This window comes from Arachis stenosperma, chromosome 6, assembly GCF_014773155.1.
Source record: "Arachis stenosperma cultivar V10309 chromosome 6, arast.V10309.gnm1.PFL2, whole genome shotgun sequence".
NCBI lineage: Eukaryota > Viridiplantae > Streptophyta > Magnoliopsida > Fabales > Fabaceae > Arachis > Arachis stenosperma.
In genome coordinates, this window is record NC_080382.1 from 85,381,011 (window position 1) to 85,407,362 (window position 26,352).

General features: G+C 38.2%; 1 protein-coding gene across 1 annotated transcript; it reads left to right on the forward strand.

Annotated features, from left to right (window-relative positions):
• The first annotated feature begins 6,043 nt into the window (after positions 1-6,043).
• On the forward strand, positions 6,044-7,177 carry LOC130934253 (uncharacterized). Its single transcript, XM_057863839.1, has 2 exons — positions 6,044-6,267; positions 6,430-7,177. The coding sequence occupies exons 1-2, from the start codon at positions 6,044-6,046 to the stop codon at positions 7,175-7,177; spliced, it is 972 nt and encodes a 323-aa protein (XP_057719822.1).
• Positions 7,178-26,352: the final 19,175 nt, after the last annotated feature.

The window sequence follows — 26,352 nt, forward strand, 5'->3', positions numbered from 1 at the left end:
CCTTGGTTGATTGCTCTTGGAGTTTCAAGAGGAACCGAATTGAACCGGGTTGAGTTTGCAAAAGTTGGACCAAAAGTTGGAGCTAACGTTAGGGGTCTAACTTTGGCTCCAACTTTTCATAGCAGCCCACAAATCTTGCTGGTATGAACGTTGGTGCCAACGTTAGGGGTCTAACTTTGACCCTAACGTTGGCCTCCCTTATGCACATTTATGGGGCTAACTTTGTCCTCTTGTCATGTTACCAATTTTATGCCCAATATAGACTATCAAATATGGTTGGAAAGCTCTGAATGTCAGCTTTCTAACCCACTTGGAATCACTTCAATTGGACATCTACAACTCAAGTTATGATCATTTGAAGAGGGCATGGTCGCTGGCTTTGGTGTGCAGCGTTTGAGGTAACGTTAGCCCTCAAACGTTGGCGAAAACGCCAGTTCTGGAGGCTCAAATGTATTGTCCACCCCATACTATTATACATTGTTGGAAAGCCCTGGATGTCTACTTTCCAATGCCGTTGGGAGCACATTATTTGGAGCTCTACAGCTCGAGTTATACTCCTTTGAAGGTGCAGAGGTCAGTTGGCCTCACTGCAGGTTGCCACCATGTTCGTTTATGCACATTGCGGGGCAGTTTTCTCCCTCAATTTTAGTGTCCACCATGCAGTGCCATATATGCTTGGAAAGCTCTTGATTCCTACTTTCCAATGCTTCTTGAATCACCTCATTTGGAGCTCTGTAGCTCAAGTTATTCTTGTTGGAAGTATACCCCTTGCACACTCATGGCGCCAACGTTAGCCAAAAAGTTAGGGGCTAACGTTGGCGCAAACTTTTGCCCATTCCTTTACATCTTCATGTGCCAACGTTAGCCTCCAAGTTAGGGGGCTAACATTGGCGCAAACGTGAGTAGCCCCTGGGAGTGTTTTTCAGCTTCCAACGTTAGCCTCCAAGTTAGGGGGCTAACTTCAAGGCTAACTTTTCACCCAAAACTTTTTGTCCTCTCTTCCTCCTTGTTTTGAGCCACGTTTTTCTTCCTTTGGGCCACGCTTTTCTTCCTTGATTTGGTTATGGGTCACGCTTTTAGAAGCGTGGCCTAAGCCTCCAAAGTGTGCTCCAACTTCAAAGTGTGCCCAAAATTCCTCTTTTCTTCTTTTTAGCTTATTTTGTGCTCTTTTTGCTTCTTTTTCTTCTTATTTCCTACAAAGTTTATCAAATCAAAAGATCAAAGAAATGTACCATTTAAGCACCAAAGAATGCAATATTTAAGCACTAATCATAAATTTCTTGTATGAAAAAGCATAGAAAAACATGACATGGTGACATGTCATCAACTAACGGTGGCTTCCTTTCCCCTTTTAACGTTAGAAGCCACGTTAACTAAGTTAACGTGGACTCTAACGTGGCCACTTATGATCATTGGCCAACGTTAGTGATAATGTTAAGTGTCACTAATGTTGGCTCAAAGTCCCTTCTTCACGTTAGAGTTCACGTTAACCTAGTTAACTTGACTCTTAACGTGGGCAATGATGGCTTCGAGAGCGTTATTGGCAATCACTTTTCTCATTAACTTTGCAAGTTACCTCCCATTCCACGTTAGTGGTAACGTTAATTAGATTAACGTGACTGCTAAGTGGTTCTTCCTTGCTTCCTTTGGTCCTGAAATCAAGCAATAGAGTGCATCAAAGTTCCAGTCCAAGTCATGGGTAATGCAACATACAATTTGTCACTAAACTCATGCACAATCCTCATGAAATCATGTAAAATGCACAATGTATGCTTGAATCAAGGTATAAGTGAATATCCATCCAAAACTAGCTTATTTCCTAAGGAAATACATGAAACTACCCTAAAAACAGTAAAGAAAAGGTCAGTGAAACTGGCCAAGATGCCCTGGCATCACTTTTCCTTAGGAATCATGCTTAACTTGACTTGAGGGCCAAGAAACGTGAATTTACAGCAAGTCTAAGGTTAGAAATCACTTCCTAACATGATGAGTGAGATTTGGTTAGTTGAGGGTTTTTGGATTTAAAGTTGTTCTTGATGTGATTTAGGAGGAAAAAGTGCTTAAGGACCACCTAAAAGTCTAACCGAATTAGGAGCAGCAAAACCAAGTAGGGTGTGACAAATTTAATATTGATTGATTGTGTTTGATATGTGTGATTATGATTTGGTTTGGTTATGCTTGAAATTGATTGCTTATATGAGTTATTCTTGGTGAAAGTTTGTTGAAATTTTGATGAAATTTGATGATATTCAAGCTATGAATGTTGTTCTTGATGGCTGCTGGAAAAATGAACCCTAGGCCTTAAATTGGGGTTCAATTTGTGTTAAAATCATGTAGAAAAGATGGGGTTTTAGTGGCTGGGAATTTATTTTGAATTTTGGTAAAAATTGGTTGCTGAAAAGACTAAAAAACGGGTAAAAATAGAGAAAGAATCTAAAGAATTTACGAAGAACACGAAGAACACTTTGAGTGTGATGAAGAACAATGAAGAACACCTTTTAGATCATAAAAAGGGTAAGGTTGTAATTGTTTTGGTGTTTGAGGGGTTATTTAGTAATTTCAAAAAGTTAGGGTGGTTAAAGTAGAAATATTAAAAGTTACGGGTGGTAAAAAGTAAATTTTAAAGGTTAAAAGTTAAAGTATGGTAATTTTCGAAAATTTAATGATAAAATAATAAATAATAATAAAATATTAAATAATAATATTTAATTAAAAATAATATTTTAATAAAATTAATAAAATAATACAGAAAAGGCAGTTTTCTGTAAAAGGTTTAGAAAGACAACTTAAAGCGTAGAATCTCATAATTACCTTCATAAAACACTTAATGAGTTGTAATAACATGATAGTGAGGCAAAGATAAAGGAAAGATAAGAGGTTGAAGAAAAGATAAAAACCAAAGAAAAAGTCTGTAAAATTTTAATGACAGAAAAACAAAAAGAGATTAGTGAATGAACTAGGGCAACATAGTTAGTTCTTGAGTTCCGACTAGGGTTAGGTAAAATATGAAAAGTTAAACTGTTTCAGTATAGACTTAATGAACCTATACTTGGAACAGACTAACTATTCATACCGAAATTTACATAAGCTTTAAATACATATGTTAAGCAGAGAAATCAGAGCAAAGTAAAGAGGCACAGAGAACAGAGTAACCAGAGCAGAATAAAGGAATACAGAGAAAAGAGTAATCAGAGCAAATTAAAAAGACAAAGAGAAAAGAGTAATGTGATAAAGAGAAATGGTTTGAGTTAAGATGTTGTAAAAGTAAAAGCTGTAGAGTTTGTATAGCATGATTGAACAGAGAAAGAAAGTGGTAATACATAAGAATGTGAAGGTTATGATGAATAATGAGAATGATTATGTAAGAATCTGCTGCAGAGAAGCAGTCAGATAGATGGTGGTACGACCACTGAGAACACTTTTCTGGGATACCTTGTTATAATGCTTTGTTGTAAGACAGAGGTTGCTTACAGAGGTATCGAGATTAGTGTGCTCCTGTAAGACAGAGGTTGCTTGCAACGAGTGTGTTGTTGCTCCTGTAAGACAGAGGATGCTTACAGTGAGTGTGTTGCGCTCCTGTAAGACAGAGGTTGCTTACAGTGAGTGTGTTGGGCGTATATCGGCTAATAAGTGCCGCCCTGCAAGACAAAGGTTGCTTGCAGTGGTTACCCTGCAAGACAAAGGTTGCTTGCAGTGGATATTGCCAACAGGAAAGCCTTATCTAGACAGAGGTTGCTGGGTAACGTCGGGAGCGGGTATGTAACCGACAAATGAGCTCATTACCTGCACTAGGGCTAGACATTCATTATATTTGGTTGTGCATTTCCTCGGTTATGATTGTTGTATGAGTGTATGCTTTTGATGAGCGGATAATTTATACGCTTTTTGGCATTGTTTTTAGGTAGTTTTTAATAGGTTCTAGTTACTTTTAAGGATGTTTTCATTAGTTTTTATCCTAAATTCACATTTCTGGACTTTACTATGAGATTGTGTGTTTTTCTGTGATTTCAAGTATTTTCTTGCTGAAATTGAGGGACCTGAGCAAAAACTCTGATAGGAGGCTGACAAAGGACTGCTGATGCTGTTGGAATCTGACCTCCCTGCACTCGAAATGGATTTTGTGGAGCTATAGAACTCCAAATGGCGCGCTTTTAATGGCTTTAGAAAGTAGACATCCAGAGCTTTCCAGCAACTAATAATAGTCTATACTTTATTCGTGATTAGACGACGTAAACTGGCGCTCAACGCCAGTTCCATGTTGCTGTCTAGAGTCAAACGCCAGAAACACGTCACAAACCGGAGTTGAATGCCCTAAACACGTTACAACTTGGCGTTCAACTCTAAGAGAAGCCTCAGCTCGTGGATAGATCAAGCTCATCCCAAACATACACCAAGTGGGCCCTAGAAGTGGATTTATGCATCAAATACTTACTTCTATAAACCCTAGTAGCTAGTCTAGTATAAATAGGATAGTTTACTATTGTATTAGATATCCTGGATCGTATTTTTGATCCTGTGATCATGTTTTGGGGGCTGGCCATTCGGCCATGCCTAAACTTGTCACTTGTGTATTTTCAACGGTGGAGTTTCTACACACCATAGATTAAGGGGCTGGAGCTCTGTTGTACCTCAAGTTTCAATGCAATTACTACTATTTTCTATCTAATTCGATTTATTCCTATTCTAAGATATTCGTTGCACTTCAACTTGATGAATGTGATGATCCATGACACTCATCATCATTTTCACCTATGAACGCGCGTGACTGACAACCACTTCCGTTCTACCTTAGACCGGGCGCATATCTCTTGGATTCCTTTATCAGAATCTTCGTGGTATAAGCTAGAATTGATGGCGGCATTCATGGGGATCTGGAAAGTCTAACCCTGTCTGTGGTATTCCGAGTAGGATTCCGGAATTGAATGATTGTGATGAGCTTCAAACTCCTGAAGGCTGGGCGTTAGTGACAGACGCAAAAGAATCACGGGATTCTATTCCAGCCTGATTGAGAACCGACAAATGATTAGCCGTGTTGTGACAGAGCATTTGGACCATTTTCACTGAGAGGATGGGATATAGCCATTGACAACGGTGATGCCCTACATACAGCTTGCCATGAAAAGAAGTAAGAAGGATTGGATGAAAGCAGTAGGAAAGCAGAGATTCAACAGGGACAAGCATCTCCATACGCTTATCTAAAATTCCCACCATTAATTTACATAAGTATTTCTATCCTTTATTATTTAATTAAAGTATCTCTTTATATTTCCCATAACCAATTATTATCTGCCTGAATGAGATTTACAAGATGGCCACAGCTTGCTTCATACCAACAATCTCCGTGGGATCGACCCTTACTCACGTAAGGTATTACTTGGACGACCCAGTGCACTTGCTGGTCAGTTGTGCGGAGTTGTGACTAAGTGTGATTCATATTTGAGAGCGCTACCAAGTCTTTGGAGCCATTTTTGATGATCACAAATCCGTGCACCAAGTTTTTGGCGCCGTTGCCGGGGATTGTTCGAGTTTAGACAACTAACAGTTCATCTTGTTGCTCAGATTAGGTAATTTTCTTTTTGTTTTCTTTTCAAAAAATTTTTTTTCAAAATTTTTCATTTCTTTTTCATTTTTCTAATAATGTTTTTCGAAAAAAATAATAAAAATACAAAAAAATTCATAAAATAATAAAAACCAAAAATGGATACAGTCTTCATTGGTGAGAATTTCAGATAAGCGTATGGAGATGCTTTGTCCCTTCTGTCTCTCTGCTTTCCTACTGTCTTCATCCAATCCTTCTTACTCCTTTCCATGGCAAGCTGTATGTTGGGCATCACCGTTGTCAATGGATACAGTCCCGTCCTCTCAGACTTTCTGTGTTTTTATTTTGGGAATGTTCACACTTAACTTGAGGTATTGAGACTGATCACCTTAATAACGATTGTTTGGTGTGAACAGGACTACAATGAGACCACAGAGACGGAGTGCGCGAGAAGGAACCCCTAGTGATAACTGAGAGAGAGAACAGGAAATGTTTATGACTACCATGAACGCTGTAGCTGAGGCAGTGCGTGAGGCTGCAGTTGCAGCGGCTAGGGCTGTTGACCGTCTTGGAGTGAGAAACGGGAATGAGAATGAGCATGGGGAAGATAGTAGGAATGATGAGAACAACTTAGGGCATCCTGAAAGACCTATGACCCTTGCGACCTTTCTAAAGGTTAACCCGCCTAAGTTTAAAGGTGCACTCGTTGCGACCGATGCTGACAACTGGTTTCGAGGTATCGAATGATCACTGCGAGCGCAACATGTTCCGGAAGGCCAACACGTGGAGTTCGCTACTTATATGCTGGAAGGAGAAGCGGAGCATTGGTGGCAGGGGATACAGTGACTACTGCAACAGAATGAAAATGACATTCCTTGGGATACCTTTAGGGATGAATTTTATAAGAAGTATTTCCCGAGAGCAGCACGTGATGCCAAGGAGATGGAGCTTTTGCAGCTGAAACAAGGGGATATGACTATTGCTGAGTATGCCCGTAAATTCGATGACTTGTGTTGTTTCTCCAAGATTTGTCAAGGGAACCCAGCAGACTTTGAGGAATGGAAGTGTTTAAAGTTTGAAGGAGGACTCCGAGAAGAACTGATGAATTCTGTTGTTCCGCTAGAAATACGAAATTTTGCTGAACTAGTGAATAAAAGTAAACTAGTGGAAGAATGTTCAAAGAAGTTGGCGATAGCTCGAGCAAGTCGTAGGGAGGATTTACAAAGAGACTTTGTTCAGAATTTAGCCCCTCAAGGTCGCAACTTTAAAGCCATCGGTCAATTCCAGCATTGGAATGGAAACCACCGAGCTGTCAGCCTTCTAACTTGCAATAATGGTAGTGACAATAACCGTGACATTCGACAAGGACATGAGAGTCAACCTCACCAAGCTCAGAATGGTGTAATATGCCCAACTTGTGGAAAGAACCATGGTAGTAGGCTTTGCCGGGTTAGAACAGGTTTATGTTACTATTGTAATAAGGAAGGACATCGGGCAAGAAACTGTCGGAAAAGAATGGTAGATGAGTCTGCTGGCAACACTATAAAGTTTGGATCTATCACTCGAGGTAAGTTCTATGCTAAGAATTTGCTTAAGTCAGATATCATTGCAACTTTTTACCTACGCCTCAAATTTTGAGGGCAAAATTTTCTTTTAGGAGGGTAGAATGTAACAACCCTAATTTTCGAGTACGTGAGATCTTTTCTAAAGATACGGAGAACTCCGGAGGATCGGTAAAAGGAGAACCTTTGATATATCATCAAGTATCTCAATCCTCATTGTCATTATGTCATCTTTAAGCTAGAACCTTTTCCGAGTCAAGCTCGATAACGCAGTCACGAAGAACATAGTTTTTGAACCGTATCGATTAGGAGTTTTGATCCAGTTTTTCGTAAATAGTCTCAGTTTGACGAACCGGACTCGATTCATGAGAAAAGAGAGATAATAGGGTAATATCATCATTATATGAGTATTAGAAGCTTCTTGAATGATATTATAAGGTTACCTGGTCAGTTTTAGTTAAAAACAGAAAATCGGTTTAACCGGGTTCACAGTTTACTAGTGCAGCTTAGCACCAGCACTCTCTGATGACTTTAGCAATGCTAAGGCCTCATCATACATGTTTTATTCTCATAATAAATATGTTACTAGTGTCATTTATGCTAGTAGCTCAGAAAATAATTTTTAGAGATATTTTTACGAGTGTTCCGATACACCTAGTTTTAGTAGTTATACACCTGAGATATTTTAATATTATTTTAATCCACCTCCAAGCCAACCAATCACAACTCACCCTACACCCCCAAAACCCCCAAGGCTGGCTCATTTTCACTTTGTGGCCGAAAATAGGTAGAGAGAAAAAGAGAGAAAAGTTCTTAGTTCCAAATCTTCAAAGCTTGATTTCTGCTGAACTAAAACTCAAATCAAAATTCCAATCCGACCAAAATGATCCTCTCTTCTTTCTCTACATAACCATATAACATATCAAGGCTGGAAATAAGGTGAGATGGCTGTCTCCCTCCCTCTTCAATTCGGTTTTCAAGGAAAACCATGTAAACATGTGTTTTCTTGATGTTTTTCCTTAGGAATCATGCTTAACTTGACTTGAGGGCCAAGAAACGTGACTTTCCAGAAAGTCTAAGGTTAGAAATAACTTCCTAATGATGGGATATTTTAGGTTGAGACAACGATCTCTCCCAAAAATAGCACCAATCTAACCGGCAAGTATACCGGGTCGCATCAAGTAATAAAAACTCACGGGTGTGAGGTCGATCCCACAGGGATTGAAGGACTGAGCAATTTTAGTTTAGTGGTTGAATTAGTCAAGCGAATCAAGATTTGGTCGATTGAATTGCAGAATTTAAATTGCATTGAAAGTAAAGAGAGCAATGAGTAAATTGCTGAATCTTAAAGAACAAGAAATTAAATGGCAGAAACTTAAAGAGCAAGTAATGTAAATTGCAAAATCTTAAAGTGCTGGAAATGTAAATGACTTGAATTGTAAAGGGAATCGGGAGTTGGATTTGCAGAAATTAAACAAGGAAAAGTAAAATTGCATCGAACAGAAGGATAATTGGGAATTGGGATTGGATCGGAGTTAAAACAGAAAAGTAAATGAATAAGTAAAGCAAGAGCAGAAAATTTAAAATGTGAGAATTGGATCTCAGGACCCAGAGACTAGAAAACTGAGTCTAGATCTCAATGCCTTCCTAGATCCAACAAGAACAATAGCCAGGAAATTGTAAATTGCAAGAGAAATAGAAGAAGAGCAATTAACAGGAAGCTAAATTCAATTAAACAGTAAATCAAAAGAGAGATCTAAGGTGAGATTGAAACAGAATTCCTTCAATTCTCCAACCCAAGATCCAAGACAAGTGTAATTGAAATTGAAAGCTAAGAGGAAGAGAATGGACTTCTCCTTCCCCCGAAACAAGAAACTAAAGATCACTCTGTAACTCAAAAACTCAAGGAAAGCTCTCAGCAAAATTCTAAAAAGAGAACTCCCCCAAACAAATTGAATTCTAGCCTATTTATACACCTTCTTCAATTGATCTTCAAGCCTTGGTTTGGGCCTTTGCTCTTGATGGAATTGGGTTGAAGGAGGCCTTGGTTGATTGCTCTTGAAGTTTGGAGAGAGACCCAAGTGAATCAATTGAACCGGATGTGAGTTTTGCAAAGTTGGGTTTTTAAAGTTAGCCTCAAAGTTAGGGGCTAACTTCATGGCTAACTTTTTTTAGCAGCAAACCCCATTCTCTGCACTTCACGTTTGGGCCAACGTTAGGGGGCTAACTTTGTCCCTAACGTTGGCCTTGCTTCATGTTGGAATGGCGCCAACGTTAGCCTCCAAGTTAGGGGCTAACGTTGGCGCTAACGTTGCACACCCCTGGGAAACAATTCAAATGCCAACGTTAGCCTCCAAGTTAGGGGCTAACGTTGGCGCTAACGTGGCTAACCTCTGGGAGCAGTTTTAGTTCCCAACGTTAGCCTCCAAGTTAGGGGCTAACGTTGGGGCTAACTTCAATTCCAACTTCATTTGTTCCTGGTTCAATCTCCCTTGATTCATTGTCTCATCTTAGCTTCTAGCCATTCCTTCTCACTTCAATCCTTTTCCAAGCTTTCTTCACCTATCATAAATCAACCAAACACATCAAAGCTATGCTTGAAATCATGAGATGATCATTCTATCCTAATATGCACCAATTATGGCATCAAACCTCATGAATTTGCATTAAATCATATATGGTTGGTTTAATCAAAGGAAGCATGAAAATCTACCTAACTTAGCTTGCTTAAGCCTCAAGAAAGTGCATAATCTAAGTGAAATTAAAAGAAAAAGACTAGTGAAACTAGGCTAAGATGACTTGTCATCACAACACCAAACTTAAAGCTTGCTTGTCCCCAAGCAAGAAATGACTTATGCTCAAAGGTTCTTTCAATTAAGATGGATTGAGGAACACTTGTGAATTATAGTGAGAGAAGTGATTAAGTAACAGTGGGGTAAACTTTGAATTATATGCTCAAGCAAGGGTTTCAGTGCTCACTAGTCTTTACATATTGGGAGTCGTAGGTCTTTAGGATTTTCATCCAAATGGTATCATGGAGATCTCTTTATATGTAATCACCTTGAAGCAGCTTATTATTTCTGTGTTTTTGACCTCGACTCTAAGTGTCATGTCTCAAGGCGGCTCTTTAGATAAGCTTTCAATCAATACTCCTAAACCAGTTGGTTTTAAGGTATTAGGTGTTAAGGCACCCCTCGGATTTACTTGCTCAAGCCTCTTTCCCTGACACACTTCAACCCCAAGCATTTACTAGGATAGCAACTCTTTTGAGTTTTTGTTTCTTTCTTTCTTTTTCTGCCTAGTAATTGATGCTCAGAGCCTTGGGCCATGTTCTTTTTTTGTATTTTCTTTTCTTTTCTTTTTATTTTGTTTGCTGCTTCTTGGATCAATTGATTTTTGAGAATCTCCACAATACTTCTTTGAACTTCATATCCTGCCTATGAGCTCCCATGCAAGTTTTCACAAGCATGCAACCTCAATACATAATCATACAACTAGAACCACCACTTCTCCTAATCTTTTGCTTTCCTCAAAATTATTTTAATCCCTCAATCCTTCTTTTCAAAGAACTATCATGTGATGCATTCTTGAAAATTGAGTGCAAACAAGTTTTGAAGATAAGAATGTTGTGAATGATCAGCCATCTTGCTTATTGAATTATAAAGGGAGATTATGCTATGCAGGCAGGCAGGAACATAAAAAGAAAACTAAATGATGCAGACAAACAGGGCAATTAAGGATACAATCTAACTTTCAATCACAGCAACAATTGATGTAAAACAATCACTTAACAATACAACCTGTTGGAGTTCACTTGCTTTCCTTCTCATCATCATTAATGCTAGCCTTTATGTTCATCTCTTGCTTCTTTGATTGATGATGATAAATCCCTCCAAAGGCTTGTATGATACTCTGCAATGATATTGAGAGTTGCTTGTTCCCCAAGCACTTAGAAACAGTGGTTAGTCTGCATGATTTATTTGTGGGCTTTTTGAACTTACTTTGGTGTGGGAACACCAAACTTAGTACCTTGCCAATGCATCAAATTAACCATGTGTGAAACTCTTTCTTCTTTTTCTAAGGTAATAGACTAAAAACTAAAAAAACAGTAAGATAATTAACTAGTTCGTCTAAATGCATGAAGCTAGCCTTATGGCAGAAAGTGAGAATGTGTTTCTGAATGAAATTTTGGTGGAACACCAAACTTAGAAATTTTCATTCTCCCTTAAATTGTTTTGGTGTGCAATACCAAACTTAGCTTCTTGCAATCTAGATAAAACTAATTAACAGTTTTATTGAATTGGATATGAAAACATAGTTACCTCTGGTTGGGTTGCCTCCCAACAAGCGCTCTTTTATTGTCACTAGCTTGACATTCTCCACCCTCTGATCATGGAAGTTGAGACTTCTTACTTTCCTCCACAACTTCCCTTTCCTTCAACCTAGCCTCCTTCTCATGGCTCTTTGGGCTCAACATTCCCTTCCTCTCATTCAGTTCAGCAAGGTTTTGAACTAGTTGTTCCATCTGCCTTTCAAGTCTTCTAAGTACAGTTTCTTGGTTTTTGCTTATCATCTCTTGATGCTTCTTTATTTCTTCCTGCTCTATTGCCATCATTTCTTGAATTTTCATAAATCTTTCCATCAGTGTTTCTAGAACATAAGTTCCTGGAGCAGTTGGAAATGGTTGTGGCTGTGTCAACTGTGGTGGTTGATAAGAATTATTTTGGGCGAATGGTGAGGTAAGCTGGGGTTGGAGGTGTGTGTGTTGGGGTAGTGCTTGATGATTGTTGTTGTGGGAATGGTTTGTATGCTGATTTTTGAAATTGGGGTTGTTGCAGTTGAAATCCCTTGGTTTTTTATTTTGGCTTTCGCCTTCCTTCCAGTTGGATTGAATTCTCCAGGGTGGGATGTACACATCATTCTGAGACTGATGTTGGGGCATGCTGGAGTGACTTTGGTTGTTAAAATTGAAGTCTCTTTGTTCCTGGCATTGAGATTCCTTCGTTCCTAGATAAGAATGTGGTTTCCATGGTGGAAATTGTGCCTTCACTGTAGTAGAATGGAGAAAGTCAATTTGTCTAGCTATTGACCCCAATTGTTGCTGAGTTTGCTGATGTAGCTGTTTGCTTTGATCCATGATTGCCTTCATTCCTTCAAGATTCTTTATCTCCTCATCTGAAGTTGCATTCTGTGGGGTCTCAGGTGAGTGTTGGTTGTTGGCCCTCTTGTTCTTGAGCTCTGTAGTTCCTTGGCCAGCTGCTGTTGCTTTGAAGAGGCTATCTAAGACGTAATCCACTGCTCTCCTTGTTTCTGGGGTTAATCCTATATAGAATGCTCGGAAACCCTCTTTGTCATCTACTTTCTTGTATTTTTCCCATGGTTTGGACAATGACTCTTCCTCTCCTTGTATGAATGGCTGAATCCCCTCTTTCATCTTGATGTTCTGTTGGGATGAGGAGAATTTGGTCAGAAATTTGGTGACCAATTCGTCCCAACTAGTAATACTGCCCTGGGGCATAGTTTCGAGCCATTGTGCAGCTTCATCTCTTAGTGATAGGGGGAATAACGAGAGCTTCCAGGTGTCATGATTTACACCTTCGAAATTGACAACACCACAAGTTCTCAGAAAAGTGGATATATGCTGTTTAGGATCCTCCAATGGACTTCCACCATAGGAGCAATTGTTCTTGATTAGTGAAACGAGTTGCGGCTTCATGTTGTGGTGTTTTTCTTTTGAGATTTCTTCTTCAATGACAGCCTTCCCTCGTGCCTCTCTTCTTTTCTTCTGTGACATAAATCAATCAAACGGAACACACAGTAGTACTTTTGAAAATTGAGTGTAATCAATTGAGACAAAACTTCAAATGGTTAGTAGGTTAGTAGAGGCAATTCTTCAAACAGTTAGTGGGTTAATCAAAATTAAAGAAAAAGTGCTTGATCTAGATAACCACCTCACTTAATCATTGTCAATCTAATCAATCCCCGGCAACGGCGCCAAAAACTTGATGGGATATTTTAGGTTGAGACAACGATCTCTCCCAAAAATAGCACCAATCTAACCGGCAAGTATACCGGGTCGCATCAAGTAATAAAAACTCACGGGTGTGAGGTCGATCCCACAGGGATTGAAGGACTGAGCAATTTTAGTTTAGTGGTTGAATTAGTCAAGCGAATCAAGATTTGGTCGATTGAATTGCAGAATTTAAATTGCATTGAAAGTAAAGAGAGCAATGAGTAAATTGCTGAATCTTAAAGAACAAGAAATTAAATGGCAGAAACTTAAAGAGCAAGTAATGTAAATTGCAAAATCTTAAAGTGCTGGAAATGTAAATGACTTGAATTGTAAAGGGAATCGGGAGTTGGATTTGCAGAAATTAAACAAGGAAAAGTAAAATTGCATCGAACAGAAGGATAATTGGGAATTGGGATTGGATCGGAGTTAAAACAGAAAAGTAAATGAATAAGTAAAGCAAGAGCAGAAAATTTAAAATGTGAGAATTGGATCTCAGGACCCAGAGACTAGAAAACTGAGTCTAGATCTCAATGCCTTCCTAGATCCAACAAGAACAATAGCCAGGAAATTGTAAATTGCAAGAGAAATAGAAGAAGAGCAATTAACAGGAAGCTAAATTCAGTTAAACAGTAAATCAAAAGAGAGATCTAAGGTGAGATTGAAACAGAATTCCTTCAATTCTCCAACCCAAGATCCAAGACAAGTGTAATTGAAATTGAAAGCTAAGAGGAAGAGAATGGACTTCTCCTTCCCCCGAAACAAGAAACTAAAGATCACTCTGTAACTCAAAAAACTCAAGGAAAGCTCTCAGCAAAATTCTAAAAAGAGAACTCCCCCAAACAAATTGAATTCTAGCCTATTTATACACCTTCTTCAATTGATCTTCAAGCCTTGGTTTGGGCCTTTGCTCTTGATGGAATTGGGTTGAAGGAGGCCTTGGTTGATTGCTCTTGAAGTTTGGAGAGAGACCCAAGTGAATCAATTGAACCGGATGTGAGTTTTGCAAAGTTGGGTTTTTAAAGTTAGCCTCAAAGTTAGGGGCTAACTTCATGGCTAACTTTTTTTAGCAGCAAACCCCATTCTCTGCACTTCACGTTTGGGCCAACGTTAGGGGGCTAACTTTGTCCCTAACGTTGGCCTTGCTTCATGTTGGAATGGCGCCAACGTTAGCCTCCAAGTTAAGGGCTAACGTTGGCGCTAACGTTGCACACCCCTGGGAAACAATTCAAATGCCAACGTTAGCCTCCAAGTTAGGGGCTAACGTTGGCGCTAACGTGGCTAACCTCTGGGAGCAGTTTTAGTTCCCAACGTTAGCTTCCAAGTTAGGGGCTAACGTTGGGACTAACTTCAATTCCAACTTCATTTGTTCCTGGTTCAATCTCCCTTGATTCATTGTCTCATCTTAGCTTCTAGCCATTCCTTCTCACTTCAATCCTTTTCCAAGCTTTCTTTACCTATCATAAATCAACCAAACACATCAAAGCTATGCTTGAAATCATGAGATGATCATTCTATCCTAATATGCACCAATTATGGCATCAAACCTCATGAATTTGCATTAAATCATATATGGTTGGTTTAATCAAAGGAAGCATGAAAATCTACCTAACTTAGCTTGCTTAAGCCTCAAGAAAGTGCATAATCTAAGTGAAATTAAAAGAAAAAGACTAGTGAAACTAGGCTAAGATGACTTGTCATCACCTAACATGCTGAGTGAGATTTGGTTAGTTGAGGATTTTTGGATTTAAAGTTGTTCTTGATGTGATTTAGGAAGAAAAAGTGCTTAAGGACCACCTGAAAGAGTAACCGGATTTGAGGCAGCAAATCAAGGTAGGGTGTCACGAAATTAATCTTGATTATTTGTGTTTGAGATGTGTGAATGTTGTATTATTTGGCTGTGCTAAAAATTGGTTGCATATATGAATGATTCTTGGTGAAAATTTGGTGAAATTTTGATGAAATTTGATGAAATTCAAGCTTTAAAGTTCATGTTCTTGGGCAGCTGGAAAAACGAAACCCTAAGCTTAAATTGAGGGTCAATTTGTGTTGAAATCATGTAGAAAAGATGGGGTTTTAGTGGCTGCTAATTTATTATGAATTATAGTAAAAATCGGTTGCTGAAAAGATTGAAAAACGGGTAAAAAACAGAGAAAGAATTTGAAGAATATATGAAGAACATGAAGAACACTTTGAGTGTGGTGAAGAACATTGAAGAACACCTTTTAGATCTTATAAAGGGCAAGGAAGTAAATATTTTGGTGTTTGAGGGGTTGTTTGGTAATTTCTGAAAGTTAGGGTGGTAAAAGTAGAAATATTAAAAGTTACGGGTGGTAAAAAGTGAATTTTAAAGGTTAAAAGTAAAAGTGAGTTAATTTTCGAAAATTTAATAATAAAATAATAAATAATAATAAAATTAAATAATATTTAATTAAAAATAATAGTTTAATAAAAATAATAAAATAATGCGAAAAAGGCAGTTTTCTGTAAAAGCTTTAGAAAGACAACTTTAAGTGCAGAATCTCATAATTACCTTCATAAAACACTTAGGGAGTGGTAATAACATGTTAGTGAGGAAAAGATAAAGAAAAGATAAAGGTTGAAGAAAAGATAAAAGTCAAAGAAAAAGTCTGTAAAGTTTTAATGACAGAAAACAGACAGAGATTAGTGAACGAATTAGGGCAACTTAGATAGTACTTGAGTTGCGACTAGGGTTAGGTATTATATGAAAAGTTAAACTGTTTCAGTATAGACTTAATGAACCTATACTTGGGACAGGCTAACTATTCATACCGAAATTTACATAAGCTTCAACTATATATGTTAAGCAGAAAAAATCAGAGCAGAGTAGGGAAACACAGAGAACAGAATAATCAGAGTTGAGGAAAGAGATAAAGAGAAGAAGAGTAACATATATATAAAGGAAATAGTAATCAGAGAAAAATAAAGAGATACAGAAAACAGAGTAATTAGAGCAGAGTAAAGAGATAAAGAGAAAGTTAAGAAAGGTTTAGGAATATATGTTAAGGATTCAAAGGGAAAGAGGAAATGAAGATTGATTTGTGGATTTGTTGAGGTTGAGAAAGGATAACAAAAAACGATAAAAGGCGGGAATACCCCACAAACTGTTAGTTGTTTAACTACGGGGGACACCCATGAACTGATAATTGGTTGAATTCGGGAAGTACCCACAAACTGAATGATCATTGATCTCGGGGAAACCCATAAATTGTTATTTGTTTTATAAGCGGAAAAAACCCACGGACTGATAATCATTGATTACGGGAATAACCCATGAATCGTTGTATGTTGATCTCGGGTATAACCCACGAACTGAAGATCACTATGTTATTGTGTATTGATCTCGGGGAATAACCCACGAACTGAAGATCTCTGTTTTATTGTTGTGAATTGATCTCGGGGACGCCCATGAACTGAGGATCACTGTTTCCCCTTGTGCGTATATTATGGGGTCGGGCTTTGCGCCGACTGCCGGTAGTCACGAAGGAGTGGTATTCTTACCACCGACACATATGCACTAAGGACACAAAGGGAAGCCATATCTGGGACTTGTTCCTAGGTAATGTCGGGATGCAGGATGTAAACCGACACGTGAGCTCATGGCCTGCATAGGACAGACATGCGTCATACTTGGTTGTGCATTTCCTCTATTATGATTGTTGAGTAAATGTATGCTTTGTTTGTTTGTATTCTATTCTTTGTATTTGTGTTGTATTTTCTTGTATTCTTTTGTTTGTGTCCTGCTTTCTGTTGTCTCTATTTTTTTAATTTATCTATCTTCTGTTTACTGCTCATCTATATTCTGTTATTCATCTGCCAAACAACATAGAATTAATGAACTTAATTAATAACCCCGACCCTACTAAGAACTCCCCAGTTCTTACCCCTTCTCTCTCCCTTCCCCCTCCTGATGGAAGCATGAGTACCCTTCCGTAGTTCGCTAATGACTGTTCGTAAAGAGGATTCTGCTCTAGGTAGTCTTCTGAGTCTAGGGTGAATTCCGTTCTCTGTTCATATGTATATACGGTGAGGCCAGCCAACGTCTGCACCCCGCTTATCTACAAACTTTAGCCTAACTCCTTCGTATGATGTTGCTGTTATGTGGCCACTCGATGAAGTACTTGAGAGATGCTCTTTGATGTCATATGATCGTGCAGAGGAGTAGTATACGACCTTCCACCTTTTGATGACGTTCCACCTGACTTGAGTTTAGCAGACCTAGAACGTATTTTCCCTCGCTTTAGTAGGTTAGAGGGACTAGGTGAGTATAGAGTCTAGGCTAGCCTGGGCGCCAGCTTAGGGACTTCTTGAACAGGTCAGGGCCTGGGATGTTGTATATATATACATATATATATATATATATATATATATATATATATATATATATATGTATATAGATATTATTTAGCTATATCTAGGGGTGTTCTAACTAAAGATCTTTACTCTAATAAAGGCTGGATCACGGAATGTTAACAAATGCTTGAGATGTATTTATGTGTGGTTGTTGATAACTGTTTTATCTATTATTATCTGTGAATTGATTATGAATGATTCTGTTTATTAATCCAAATGTTTTCAAAAAAAAAAGTACCTCGCAAAATAACTACGCTTTTAACAACGAATCAGGCTCACATAGTAAATAATAGATAATAATTAGGAAGACAAGTTGGTAGCGCTCAGTTTCTAGTATGATCATGACTTACCAGAAATTGGGTCGTTACAATTGTCAAGCACACGTTCATAGGTGAGAATGATGATGAGTGACACAGATCATCATATTCATCAAGTTAAGGAACAAGTGATATCTTAGAACAAGAACAAGCTGAAATTGAATAGAAGAACAATAGTAATTGCATTGATACTCGAGGTACAGCAGAGCTCCACACCTTAATATATGGTGTGTAGAAACTCCACCGTTGAAAATACATACGAACAAGGTCTAGGCATGGCCGAGAGACCAACCCCAAAACGTGATCTAAGATAGCATAAAACTCTCCAAGATAGCTACCCAGATGAGAATACAATAGTAAAAGGTCCTATTTATAGAGAACTAGTAGCTTAGGGTTTACAAAGATGAGTAAATGACATAAAAATCCACTTCCGGGCCCACTTGTTGTGTGCTTGGGCTGAGCATTGAAGCTTCTATGCGTAGAGACTTTTCTTGGAGTTAAACGCCAGCTTTTGTGCCAGTTTGGGCGTTTAACTCCCATTCTTGTGCCAGTTCCGGCGTTTTATGCCAAAATTCTTGAGCTGATTTGGAACGCCTGTTTGGGCCATCAAATCTCGAGCAAAGTATAAACTATTATACATTGCTGGAAAGTCCATGATGTCTACTTTCTAACGCAATTGAGAGCACACCAATTGGGTTTCTGTAGCTCCTGAAAATCCACTTCGAGTGCAAGGAGGTCAGAATCCAACAGCATCTACAGTCCTTTTCAGCCTCTGAATCAGATTTTTGCTCAGGTCCCTCAATTTCAGCCAGAAAATACCTTAAATCACAGAAAAACACACAAACTCATAGTAAAGTCCAGAAAAGTGAATTTTAACTAAAAACTAATAAAAATAAAATAAAAAGTAACTAAAACATACTAAAAACATACTAAAAACAATGCCAAAAAGCGTATAAATTATCCGCTCATCAAAGATCTTCCACATGCTCTTGTTGAGGTCCATGAATGAGCTCTCTTGTTTACTCCATCCTTTTCTTAGTGATGGGCTTGTCTTCTTCAATGAGGATGTCTCCTTTTATGTCAATCCCAGCCAAATTGCATAGGTGACAAATGAGATAAGGAAAGGCTAACCTTGCCAAGGTGGATGACTTGTCAGCCACCTTGTAGAGTTCTATAGGTATGATCTCATGAATTTCCACTTCATCCCCAATCATGATACAATGGATCATGATGACCCGATCCATAGTCACTTCAGATCGGTTGCTAGTAGGAATGATGGAGTGTTGGATGAACTCCAACCATCCTCTAGCCACAGGCTTAAGGTCTGGTCTTCTCAATTGAACCGGATTGCCTCTTGAGTCTCTTTTCCATTGAGCTCCTTCCACACATATGTCCATGAGGACTTGGTCTAACCTTTGATCAAAGTTGACCCTTCTAGTGTAAGGACGTGCGTTTTCTTGCATCAGTGGCAAGTGGAACGCCAACCTTACATTTTCCAGATTGAAATCTAAGTATTTCCCCCGAACCATTTTAAGCCAATTCTTTGGATTCGGGTTCATACTTTGATCATGGTTCCTAGTGATCCATGCATTGGCATAGAACTCTTGAACCATCAAGATTCCGACTTGTTGAATGGGTTTGGTGAGAACTTCCCAACCTCTTCTTCGGATTTCATGTCGGATCTCTGGATACTCATTTTTCTTGAGCATGAAAGGGACCTCAGGGATCACCTTCTTCTTGGCCACAACATCATAGAAGTGGTCTTGATGGACCTTTGAGATGAATCTCTCCATCTCCCATAACTCGGAGGTGGAAGCTTTTGCCTTCTCTTTCCTCTTTCTAGAGGTTTCTCCGGCCTTAGGTGCCACAAATAGTTTTGGAAAAACAAAAAGTAATGCTTTTACCATACCACACTTAAAAGATTTGCTCGTCCTCGAGCAAAAGAAGAAAGAAAAAAGGGGAATAAGGAGAAAATAGAGGAGGTGGAAGGTTATAGGAGGTTCGGCCAAGAGGGGGAAAGGTGTTTATGTTGTGTGAATATGAAGGAGTAGTGAGGGTTTTATATAGAGGTGAGGGGAGGGTTGGGTTTCGGTCATTAGGGTTGTGTTTGGGAGGGAAAAGTGTTTGAATTTTGAAGGTGAGGTGGGTGGGGTTTTTGGGGAAGAGGTATGAAGGTGACTGGTGAAGAGAATATAGGGAAGAGGATAAGATTTGATTGGTGAGTGAGAGAGGCAGACAGGTAGGGTAGGAGGAGATGTTGTGGGGTCCACAGATCCTAAGGGGTCAAGGATTTCATCCCTGCTCCTTTTAAGCGTGCAAAATGCCCTTATTGTGCAATCCTGGCATTTAACGCCAGACTGCTGCTTGTTTCTGGCGTTAAACGCCAGCTTTTATTCCTTTCCTGGCGTTAAACGCCAGGCTGCAACCTGTTTCTGGCGTTTAACTCCAGTCTGGTGCTTGTTTCTGGCGTTTAACACCCAGAATGGTGCCAGACTGGGCGTTAAATGACCATTTTGCTACCCTTACTGGCGTTTAAACGCCAGTAAGTTGCTCCTGCAGGGTGTGCTATTTTTAATGCTGTTTTTGATTTTTTTTTATTTTTGCAGTTGTTTTTGTGACTCCACATGATCATCAACCTAAAGAAAACATAAAATAACATAGATAAATAAAATTGGGTTGCTTCCCAATAAGCGCTTCTTTAATGTCAATAGCTTGACAGTGAGCTCTCATGGAGCTTCACAGATATTCAGAGCATTGTTGTGGTCTCCCAACACCAAACTTAGAGTTTGAGTGTGGGGGCTTTGTTTGACTCTGTATTTAGAGAAACTTTTCTTGCTTCCTCTCTATGGTTACAGAGGGAGATTCTTGAGTTTTAAACACAAGGTAATCCTCATTCAATTGAAGGATCAACTCTCCTCTGTCCACATCAATCATAACTTTTGCTGTGGCTAGGAAGGGTCTTCCAAGGATGATGGATTTATCCTCATCTTTTCTAGTGCCTAGGATTATGAAATCAGTAGGGATGTAAAGGCCTTTGACCTTTACTAGCACGTCCTCTACCTGTCCATAAGCCTTTTTCATGGATTTGTCTGCCATCTCTAATGAGAATTTGGCAGGCTGTACCTCAAAGATTCCCAGTTTCTCCATTATAGAGAGTGGCATTAAGTTTATGCCTGACCCCAGGTCACACAGAGCCTTCTCAAAGGTCATGGTGCCTATGGTACAGGGAATTAAGAATTTACCAGGATCCTGTTTCTTTTGAGGTAAAGTATGCTGAACCCAGGTATTCAGTTCATTAATGAGCAATTGAGGTTCATCCTCCTAAGTCTTATTACCAAAAAGCTTGGCATTCAGCTTCATGATTGCTCCTAAATACTGAGCAATTTGCCCTTCAAGAATGTCTTCATCTTCTTCAGAAGATAAATAGTCATCAGAGCTCATGAATGGTAAAAGGAGGTTCAATGGAATCTCTATGGTCTCTAGATGAGCCTCAGATTCCTTAGGTTCCTCAATTGGGAACTTCTTTTTGTCTAGAGGACTTCCCAAGAGGTCTTCCTCACTGGGATTCACGTCCTTTTCCTCATCTGTGCATTCGGCCACACCCAGTAAGGTTATGGCCTTGCACTCTCTTTTTGGGTTCTCTTCTGTATTGCTTGGGAGAGTGCTAGGAGGAGTTTCAGTGACTTTTTTACTCAGCTGGTCCACTTGTGCCTCCAAATTTCTAATGGAGGTCCTTGTTTCATTCATGAAACTTAGAGTGGCCTTAGATAGATCAGAGACTATGTTTGCTAAGCTAGAGGGGCTCTGCTCAAAATTCTCTGTCTGTTGCTAAGAGGATGATGGAAAAGCCTTGCTATTGCTAAACTTGTTTCTTTCACCATTATTAAAGCCTTGTTGAGGCGTTTGTTAATCCTTCCATGAGAAATTTGGATGATTTCTCCATGAGGGATTATAGGTGTTTCCATAGGCTTCACCCATGTAATTCACCTCTGCCATTGCAGGGTTCTCAGTATCATAAGCTTCTTCTTCAGAAGATGCTTCTTTAGTACTGTTGGATGCATTTTACAATCCATTCAGACTCTGAGAAATCATATTGACTTGCTGAGTCAACACTTTGTTTTGAGCCAATATGGCATTCAGAGCATCAATTTCAAGAACTCCCTTCCTCTGAGGCGTCCTATTATTCACAGGATTCCTTTCAGAAGTGTACATGAACTGGTTATTTACAACCATTTCAATGAATTCCTGAGCTTCTGCATGCATTTTCTTCAGGTGAATAGATCCACCTGTAGAATGGTCCAATGACATCTTAGACAATTCAGACAGACCATCATAGAATATATCCAGGATGGTCCATTCTGAAAGCATGTCAGAAGGACACTTTTTGGTCAGTTGCTTATATTTTTCCCAAGCTTCATAGAGGGATTCACCTTCTTTTTGTCTGAAGATTTGAACATCCACTCTAAGCTTGCTCAGCTTTTGAGGAGGAAAGAACTTGGCTAAGAAAGCCATGACCAGCTTATCCCAAGAGTTCAGGCTATCTCTAGGTTGAGAGTCCAACCATGTTCTAGCTCTGTCTCTTATAGCAAAAGGGAAAAGCATAAGCTTATAGACCTCGGGATCAACTCCATTGGTCTTAATAGTATCACAGATCTGTAAGAATTCAGTTAAGAACTAAAAAGGATCTTCTGATGGAAGTCCATAAAACTTGCAATTCTGTTGCATTAGAGAAACTAATTGAGGCTTTAGCTCAAAGTTGTTTGCTCTAATGGCAGGAATTGAGATGCTTCTTCCATGGAAGTTGGAATTTGGTGCAGTAAAGTCACCAAGCATCTTCCTTGCATCTCCACCATTGTTATTGGGTTTGGCCATCTCTGCTTTTTTTTCGAAAATTTCAGTAAAGTCCTATTCAGAGTGTTGTGTTTTAGCTTCTCTTAGCTTCCTCTTCAAAGTCCTTTCAGGTTCCGGATCAGCTTCAACAAGAATGTTCTTATCCTTGCTCCTGCTCATGTGAAAAAGAAGAGAACAGAAAAGAAGAGGAATCCTCTATGTCACAGTATAAAGATTCCTTTATGTGAGTAGAAGAATATAAGAATAGGAGAAGGAGAAGAGAAAAATCCGAACACAGAGAGGAAGAGAGTGTTCGAATTTTAAGATGTAGAGAAGTGTTAGTAAATGAATAAAATAAATAGAAAGAGATGAGAGAGAGAGAGGGAATTCGAATATTAATTAAAAGAAGAAAAATATTTTTCTTTTTGTTTTAAAAATTAGTTAGTATTCGAAAATTAAGAGAAGAAATAAAATCAAAATCAAAATTTAAAATAATTAGTTAACTAAAAAGATTTTTGAAAAAGAGGAAGGTGATTTTTGAAAATTAGAGAGTGAAAAGTAATTAAGTGGTTTTGAAAAAGATAAGAAATAGTAAAACAAACAAAAAGTCAATTAGTTAGTTGAGAAAGTTTTGAAAATCAATTTTGAAAAAGTAAGAAGTTAGAAAAGATTTTGAAATTAAAGTTTGAAAAAGATATGATTTGAAAAAGATATGATTAAAAAGATATGATTGAAAAGATATTTTGAAAAATATTTGAAAAGGAAATTAAAAAGATTTGATTTTTAAAATTAAAATTGATTACTTGACTAACAAGAAACTAAAAGATATGATTCTAGAATTTAAATATTGAACATTTCTTAACAAGAAAGTAACAAACTTTAAATTTTTGAATCAATCACATTAATTGTTAGTAAAGTTTTCGAAAATTATGAAGTAAAGATAAGAAAAAGATTTTGAAAATCAATTTTAAAAAAAATTTTCAAAATATAAAAGAAAAATGAAAAAGATTTGTTTTTTGAAAAAGGTTTGAAAAGATAAGATTTTTAAAATTGAAATCTTGACTTGACTAACAAGAAACAACTTATTTTAAATATTTTTTACTAAGTCAACCCAAAGATTTCGAAATTTATGTGTAAAATAAGGAAAAGATATTTTTTTATTTGATTTTTGAATTTTAATGAGGAGAGAGAAAAACACTAAAATGACTCAAAACATGAAAAATTAAGATCCAAACAAGGAAAACATGCAAGACCACTATGAATGTCAAGATGAACACCAAGAACACTTTGAAGATCATGAAACATCAAGAACTTATTTTTGAAAAATTTTCAAGAAAAGAAAACATGCAAAACACCAAACTTAGAACTTTTTAATGTTTAGACTCTAAGAATTCAAAAATGCATATGAAAAACAACAAAAGACACAAAACAAGAAAATATGAAGATCAAACAAGAAGACTTGTCAATAACAACTTGAAGATCATGAAGAATGCAATGCATGAATTTTCGAAAATTTTTTTGAGAAAAATAAAATATGCAATTGACACCAAACTTAAAAATTGACTCTAGACTTAAACAAGAAACACAAAATATTTTTTTGTTTTTATGATTTTAAAATTTTTTTTTGGATTTTTCGAAAATTATTGCGGAAAAACGAAAAAGAAGAAAGATTTTTTGAAAGATTTTTGAAAACTTTTTGAAAATAAAATAAGAAGAAAATTACCTAATCTAAGCAACAAGATGAACCGTCAGTTGTCCAAACTCGAACAATCCCCAGCAACGGCGCCAAAAACTTGGTGCACGAAATTGTGATACACAATGGCACCAACAACTTGGTACGCACAATTGTAATCTCAACTCTTTTTCACAACTTCGCACAACTAACCAGCAAGTGCACTGGGTCGTCCAAGTAATAAACCTTACGTGAGTAAGGGTCGATCCCACGGAGATTGTCGGCTTGAAGCAAGCTTTGGTCACCTTGTAAATCTCAGTCAGGCGGATTCAAATCGTTATAGAGTTTTAATAATTAAAAGATAAATAAAACATAAAATAAAGATAGAGATACTTATGTAATTCATTGGTGGAAATTTCAGATAAGCGTATGGAGATGCATTGTTCCTTTTGAATCTATGCTTTCCTACTGCCTTCATCCAATCCTTCATACTCCTTTCCATGGCAAGCTGTATGTTGGGTGTCACCGTTGTCAATGGCTACTTACCGTCCTCTCAGTGAAAATGGTCCTCTACGATTTCTGTACGGCTAACCAACTGTCGGATTTCTCGTCTTGGATGAAAAATACCATGCACAGATATCGTATGGCTAATCAGCTGTTGGTTCTTGATCGTGTAGGAATAGGATTTACTATCCTTTTTCATCTGTCACCATGCCCTACAGTCGCGAGTTTGAAGCTCGTCACAGTCATCCCATCCCAGATCCTACTCAGAATACCATAGACAAGGGTTAGATTTTCTGGATCTCAAGAATGCTGCCAATGGATTCTAGCTTATACCACGGAGATTCTAATCTCGGATTCAGATGCCCCATTGTCAGAGGGGAGTCGATGTGAATGGTTGATTAGAAATCCAAGAGATATACATTCAAGCTTGTCTTCATGTAGACCGGAAGTGGTTGTCAATCACGCGTTCATAAGTGAGAATGGTGATGAGTGTCACATAATCATCACATTCATCATGTTCTTGTGTGCGAATGAATATCTTAGAATAAGAATAAGCATGAATTGAATAGAAAACAGTAGTACTTTGCATTAATACTCGAAGAACAGCAGAGCTCCACACCTTAATCTATGGTGTGTAGAAACTTTACCGTTGAAAATACATAAGTGATAATGGTCCAGGCATGGCCGAAAGGCCACCCTCTAAAACGTGATCAAAGGATCAAAAGATAATCCAAAGATATCTAATACACTAGTAAAAAGTTCTATTTATACTAAACTAGTTACTAGGGTTACAAAAACAAGTAAATGATGCAGAAATCCACTTCCGGGCCCACTTGGTGTGTGTTTGGGCTGAGCATTGAAGCTTTCACGTGTAAAGGTCATCCTTGGAATTAGACGCCAGTTTGTAACTTGTTTCTGGCGTTTAACTTTGCTTTGCAACTTGTTTCTGGCGTTTAACGCCAGAATAGGGCAGAAAGCTGGCGTTAAACGCCAGTTTGCATCATCTAAACTCGGACAAAGTATGGACTATTATATATTGCTGGAAAGCCCTGGATGTCTACTTTCCAACGCAGTTGCGAGCGCACCATTTGAACTTCTGTAGCTCGAGGAATTCCATTTCGAGTGCAGGGAGGTCAGAATCCGATAGCATCTGCAGTCCTTTGTCAGCCTCTGAATCAGATTTTTGCTCAGGTACCTCAATTTCATCCAGAAAATACCTGAAATCACAGAAAAACACACAAACTCATAGTAAAGTCCAGAAATGTGAATTTTGCTTAAAAACTAATAAAAAATACTAAAAAGTGACTAAATCATACTAAAAACTATGTAAAAACAATGCCAAAAAGCGTATAAATTATCCGCTCATCAGTGGGCAATAGAGCTGTCCCAATACGACCTACGATACAAGCCAAGACAAGCAATCAAAGCCCAAGCTATGGTAGACTCCCTTGTAAAAGTCACAGGGAAAACTCCCGACACACCGAACACACGGTGGAAGCTCCACGTTGATGGAGCATCCAACCAAACGTTCGGAGACGTCAGAA